At 38.0% G+C, this 6,678-nt stretch overlaps 1 protein-coding gene across 1 annotated transcript; it reads left to right on the forward strand.

Moving 5' to 3' along the window:
• Window positions 1–2,133: 2,133 nt before the first annotated feature.
• Window positions 2,134–6,453, forward strand: LOC121763355 (F-box protein SKIP17-like). The gene is made up of 13 exons (XM_042159357.1): window positions 2,134–2,558; window positions 2,839–3,014; window positions 3,450–3,647; window positions 3,737–3,847; window positions 4,082–4,167; window positions 4,235–4,356; window positions 4,444–4,508; window positions 4,624–4,696; window positions 4,785–4,847; window positions 4,950–5,014; window positions 5,091–5,165; window positions 5,260–5,519; window positions 5,793–6,453. The coding sequence occupies exons 1-12, from the start codon at window positions 2,214–2,216 to the stop codon at window positions 5,465–5,467; spliced, it is 1,587 nt and encodes a 528-aa protein (XP_042015291.1). The 5' UTR covers window positions 2,134–2,213; the 3' UTR covers window positions 5,468–5,519; window positions 5,793–6,453.
• Window positions 6,454–6,678: the final 225 nt, after the last annotated feature.

Here is a 6,678-nt window from a genome sequence, read left to right on the forward strand (position 1 = left end):
AAATATCAATAAAATTCTCCCTCCGCCAATGTACTCCATTGTTTTTTGGAGTAATCAAATTTAAATTTGGCTTGTTTTCTATCCTATCTTGTATATGAACTCAAACATTCCGTATCATCTTCTGTTTTCTATCAATTCGAAGTAATTAAGATTCCAAACTAATTCAATTTATTTTAAAAAGAAATTAATGATCTAAAGTAAAACATGTTACAAAGAATCAAATTAATACACACGTTTCAGCCAAAAAAGTCCATAGCTAATGGTTTCATTCCAAACTAATTCAATTTATTTTAAAAAGAAATTAATGATCTAAAGTAAAACATGTTACAAAGAATCAAATTAATACACACGTTTCAGCCAAAAAAGTCAATAGCTAATGGTTTCATATAACTTGCAAAAACATATCTAAAAAGCACAAAACAACATACCATTCGATCGTGAAGCACACATTCTAAACTCACGATATTGGTTGTCTCTAGGAGCGGCAACTTCATAGACATGGATACATTGGACTTTGATAATCGAATTAGTTGTCGTTAGTTGTAGAGCATCGAGCAAGGTGTGGAATGGTTCATGGTATCAACCTTGCTACTCGTGGGAAGAACAAAAAGATGAAGCTTAAGCTGTATAAGGTAAGTACGTATGTGTTGATAGATCAAATCATCTAATGTCATATTTATAGGGGGAAAATGAAGTATGAGGCTCTTTTCAAACTTTTCACATTCTCCACATAGGTTAAAATTAATTTTGTTATTAGGACAAATGATGGGACGCCTATTGTTGGCCATGGGTTTAGGACAATAATAAAAAAATTATCATCTTAAAAGGGAAAATTAAATGATAGCAATGTGGCACATTGTATTCCAAGTAACCCACGAATCTCATAATAAACTTTGCATAAATTTCAGGTATTAAATGCATTAATAATGATAATTATCCTTAATTTCTACAATTATGGTGAGTAGTGTATTAGTGGAGAATCATGTCAACAATGATATGAGGTTTGCTTTAGTCTTTGTAATAATAATTATTAAATGCATTAATAATGATAATTATCCTTAATTTCTACAATTATTGTGGAGTCGTGTATTAGTGGAGAATCATGTCAACAATGATATGAGGTTTGTTTTAGTTTTTATAATAATAATGGTACAATAATTTGTAATGGCATTAACATTTCCCAGCTACCTAAATTGCCCTAAAAACACCTCTTATTTACCAAAGTGCCCTCAAAACTCAACCTTTATATTAGTATAGATTAACAAAACTTGATGATGTATTGTAGACTTTGAGGAATCATATTCTTACCCTCACAGTTATTTATTTATATCTTTTTAATTATACATACTAAATTTGCTCTGTATTATATATTTATGTGTATACATTATAATCGAAAATATTGAATTAATATATTAATTATTCATATTTATTCTATTTTATCTGGTGGATCAATATATTAACTATTCATGTCTGTAGTAATCAAATAGTAGTATATATAAGAATAAAACTTAAGTATCCGCAATGGCGCCCGTCGACGCGGAATTCCCACGGACATTCCAGAATTCTGTGGCGGACGTCCCCCATTGTGCATGTCCGCCACGGATACGGAATTCACCCGAGGACGTCGCATGTCCACGGCATTAAGCGGAATTCCGCGGGGACGTCCGCCATTGCATCGACTCCCGCGGAATTCCGCTTTATTTAGTTTTTTTTAATGTCTAAATTCCGACATGCTCCAAAAACAAGCTCACGTTCGACTCCAGAACGATATTATTGAAGAAGTGTGGCAGCGTAGGGGTCGTCGTTGATGTAGTTTTTAATTATTGAAATGTATTTTTTTAATTTGGTGAAATGTACTTTTCTTTTTTTAATGGAATTTTTTCCCTATTTTCGTCGAAATTTTAATTACTTAAATTGTTTAATTCCATAAATTGTTTAATTTGTGAATTTGTTAATTTTTTTATTGTGAGAATTCCGCAGGGGAATTCCGCCACTGTGCAATGGGAAGTCCTTATGACGTGTCAGGAGGTGTTTTTGGGAATTCCGCGGGAATTTCGGCAGGACATCCGCACCACTACGGATGCCCTAACAAATGAAATCCACGTGTCACTCTCTACAGTGTCTGGTCCTGGAGTCCATGCTGATTCGAAGCTCCCAAAACCGCACAATCACAAAAGCAACGAAGAAGGAATCCCGCCGCCCTGCGAATCGCCATGGATAGCGCTCTCCTCCACCACGCCGTCGGCGTCTCTCCCAATCCCAAGCTCAAGCGCCCCTGCTACCCCAACCGCATCTCCACCCCGACCTCCGATCCCAATCAATTCGACGCGCTGCTGGAATCGTTCCTCGATTTCCACGATTCATCAGCGATCGCTCTCGACCTCGCCATCGATCGCATAATCGAGTCCCTCCCCCACGATTCCGACAAGAATGACGTCATCCACAGCGCGCTCCGTCTCGGCTCCGCACTCACTGAAGCGGCCAAGCGATCCGCTAGGAGGCGCGCTTCCATGCACAACGCCGTCGTTTGGCCTCTGCCGTCCGATCTCACTATTAAGGTTAGTAGGAGTTAGTTTTTTTTCAACAATTTTACCGATGATTGTTCTAATGGATTGCGATCAGTTACTTTGAGACCGCGGTGGATCTTATATTAGCTTTTGATCAATTGAGGTGCAATACTGTTGAGTTAGTGACCTATTTTCTGCAATATGCATTGTATTCCGTGCTGATTGAATATTGCCTTGGTGGAATTTTAGGTCTTCCTGTGTGGATGTTGTTTTTTCTTACTGAATAAGTAGAGGATCTATGATTCAAGTTGTTTGCATTTTCTGTGTGCAGGTATTCTCTTTGCTCGATACACAGAGTGTATGTCATGCAGCTGCTACGTGCTCCTTCTTCAATAAGTGTGCTGCTGATCCATTGTGCTATTCCAATATTAACTTAACCACAATTGTTCCTAGGGTGAATAACATAGTAGTTTCCACAATGATTCAACGAGCTGGAAAAGTACTGCGGTAAGGGGTGTAACCTTTACTTTTTCTTGAGGTGATATCTTGTTGCTATCTCTGCTCCTGGGAGGGCTTTTTTGTGGCTGCTCTATCAGAGGATGTCTGGATATGTGCTGTGCTTCTTTTTACCTCATTTAGTGTGTGGGCTGAATGTTATGCTTTATTATCGATTCACTTAGGATTTCAGTTCTGTAATTGAAAACAAGAAATGGAATCCTAACTGCTGACGATACAGATTCAATAATCTTCAGTGCTATGCCTTCTTTTTTGTTTCGATTCGTGATGCTTTATCTGGAAATGGCTGGCCATATAGAAATGCTAAATTGATTCTCATGTGCCTACATCTGTGAAAAAGGTGTTTCTGCTGATGTTTAATGCATGTGCTCACATTGTTGCACCTGCCACCATGAACTTTGATCATCTTATTCTTACCATTTGTAGGTCCCTTAAGCTTGGGATTATCCCTAGCCCACCTGTTGCATCACTAGGTTCGTCTCAAGCACTCGTTTATTCTATGAGAAATTCCTCAGATACATCGGGTTTTTCATGGAACGATAAAAAGTCGAGACAGGGAAAAGAGACATCTGTACTTACTAGATCTTGCTTGGCTCCATTGATTGGTGATGGTGGTACTGCAGGGTAACATTTGATGCTCTATACTTTCTGTATTTCATGAAAGTGTCTCTCCAGTTACTGCCTTACTTATCTTCATCTCTTCTGATTTTTAGGGCACTTTTGAAAAGGTTACACCTTTATAACATAGAAAGAATGGACAACACAGCATTTGGAGCTGCTATATCAGCTTGCCCTGCTTTGCTTGATCTAGAAGTTGTTGGCCTGTGAGTATCAATTTTTATTGGTTTCTTATATTGTAATTCTATGAGTTGGTTTCTACGAGTAATTGCAAAGTTGTCGCTCAATGCACATATTCAGAGCATCATGCCTGAGTATGATTGGTGAATGAAATATAATAGGTTTGGATAGAAAGGTTGCAGTATGCTAAAACCCATGATAAAATTGCCCATATATGTAACAGTTTGCTGTGCTGACATGAGTATACATCTTTTTGGCAGACATGTCGAGCTGAGGCAAACCCTGGAGTCAGTGAGTAGGTCTTGTCCCCTAATAGAGCGTCTAATTTTGGAATCCTCGAAAACAGGTGCATAATAGTCCATCCATGCTTTGTAGGTCAAAAGATATTATGCTCATGTGTTTTTACCTCTCAGGTAGAGATGACAGCTTAAAATTACCGACGTGCAATGATCTAGTGAACAATTGCCCATATTTATCCTCATTTGCACTTCGAGGGTTTAAATTGCATGACCCTAAAGTCCGGGTTCTTGTCAAGGTATGCTTCCACTTTTTGTGGTTCACCCATTTTAATTCTTATGCTCACCTTGGATGAAGTTGTTATGGTTGTACTTTGTCCATGCAGGGATTGCGTAATTTGAAGTTTGTTGACTTTTCAACATCCTATGCCATCACTGGTGAATTTCTAAGGTATGTGTGGTTGCCATATATATTGAAATACTTTCATAGTATATTTAATCTTTTTTTTTCATATGTCCTCTACATACACCTGTCCTCATTCATGTTTTTGACATTCTGCTTGTAGAAATCTAGGTGGCAGTGTAGGTGGAAGTTTGCTGGAAGTTTTGATTTTACGGGATTGTATGCATTTGAGAGAAGTAAGGAATCAAGTGCTTTCATAAAAATGACAATAGTGTATTACTAAAATGGCTATAAAATTCTCAAGTAACGAGTTGTATCATTCAGGCAGAAGTTTCCAGGTTGCTTTCGGCAATTCTTGCAGGACGGTTCAAGCTTCTTAAGCACCTTGTGAGTATTGAATCGTACCCAACTACCCATGTCATTAATTTTAATATTTTCCAATTCTTTCCTGCGTCTCTAGGTAAGTAGTTCTAGTTGATCTGTCTATAGGATGTATCCAATCGAGAGGGGCTGGCATCTGATGATGACTGGTATCAGAGATGTTACACCCCAAGGTACATGTTGAGATATGTTGCTGCTGCAACTTAGATTTGAATCTATTTGACCTACAATGATGCAACAATTATGCAGTTTCATGTCGTTACGTGAGTTATTGGAAGAAAGGCCCAATCTAAGGGTGCTTGCAGATTTTCCTGCTGAAGGAAGGTAGTAATTTATTTGTTTTTCTTTTTCTGTAATTCTTGATACAATGGATGTCTGCTCATTTACTCAAATATGGATTCCCATTTCTCAAGCTCAGTTTTGTGGAAGAGCCAGTGACCAGCAGTGATGTCAACGTGGATACCAACTCACCCTCTGTGGCGAGCAGTCATACTTCTGGCGAATACGTATTCACTAGCTCATCAGAGAGCAGTTATAATAGCGACCAAAGTAGTGGTAATGAGGATTACCCAAATGCCGGCTTTCCAGTTCATGAAGAGAGTTCAGATGAGGTGGATGACTTATAGAGAGATAGAGAGATGTCAACATCTCGGTCCAGTGGAACCTGCAATATAACTGGTACAATCTCTACAACAACTCATCAGGTCATGATAAGAAATTTGTTGCACCAGCCTTGTTTCTTATTTCCATAAAAATATATTGATCTGTTGGATCCCCAACCGTGCTCTTCAGTGGTAGACTTTTTGAAAAATGTTTTTTAATGAAAAAATCCAATGTGCGGAAAGTTGTTGCATAAATTAATGAACATGATGTTGCTCCTTTTTCAATTTAATGAAATGATGTTTCTGGTCATTTAGGAATTCTAATTAGTAACTTACTGCGAGCTATCAGGTGTCCTGCTGGTGCCCCTGCACGGAAAGCAAATTCTAATGTCCGTTCCAATATCAGCCTTCTTTGCATGGGCAGTTACAGATGCGACTTAGTGAAAATCAGTGTGATTCTTATTGCATTAACATGAGTAAATTTCATTTTCTGAGCGTTGGATATGCTGAAATGGAGATCAGGTGACCTTAGCAATCCATTGTTGACATTAGCATTGGAGCTGCATAGATTGTAATTGCTTTTTTTGGTCACTGGTTGGCGTATACAACAATCACATCCTTTCTCAAACCATTCTGGCAATTGCATTACTGTTTTGGTGGACTCTTAATAGTTAGCTCTCAGTGATGCAGGTTACAAGGGTTATTTTTAATTTGAGTCTGCAGAAACAAGCATATGAGTTATTACATTAAGTAGGAATTGATTTGGGAGAGGCCAAACCTCGGGGTTCCTGGCTGCATATCCGAGGGATCGGTCCAATTCATCCAGCATTAGCATGGGAGTACTTCCATTAGACCATTAATATAAATTTGTAATTTGTTAGAGATCAGTGGATCTGTTAACTGTTTGTTCTTATTGACATGTCGACTGGACATCGTTCGTCTGTGTTTATCTTGGACGTTGCTTTTTCCCATACTTTTGCTGGATATATACGTTATTTCCATCTTCTAAATGTTAGTATGATCTTTGCATTAGGAGGTTATCTAATTTTTTGGTTGTATTTTGCTTTGTATGCTCGATTAAACAGAAATACACCTATGTCTAAACGACCTACGGGGGTGAGTATTGCACAACATTTTAATGGGGACATAATATACTATTGAAAGTACACTTCTTTCTCAAGGATAAAACGTAAACTGGATTAATTTGTCGGTTTAACAAATAGGAATAGTCACCA

This window comes from Salvia splendens, chromosome 14 (assembly GCF_004379255.2).
Source record: "Salvia splendens isolate huo1 chromosome 14, SspV2, whole genome shotgun sequence".
Lineage (NCBI taxonomy): Eukaryota > Viridiplantae > Streptophyta > Magnoliopsida > Lamiales > Lamiaceae > Salvia > Salvia splendens.

Bases quoted from the DNA above. Each gene is read 5' to 3' on its own strand.
- LOC121763355 (XM_042159357.1), top strand. From the start codon at position 2,214: ATGGATAGCGCTCTCCTCCACCACGCCGTCGGCGTCTCTCCCAATCCC. The intron at 2,559-2,838 runs GTTAGTAGGAGT...TTCTGTGTGCAG, and splicing joins CGTCCGATCTCACTATTAAG to GTATTCTCTTTGCTCGATAC. The intron at 4,697-4,784 runs GTAAGGAATCAA...TGTATCATTCAG, and splicing joins ATTGTATGCATTTGAGAGAA to GCAGAAGTTTCCAGGTTGCT.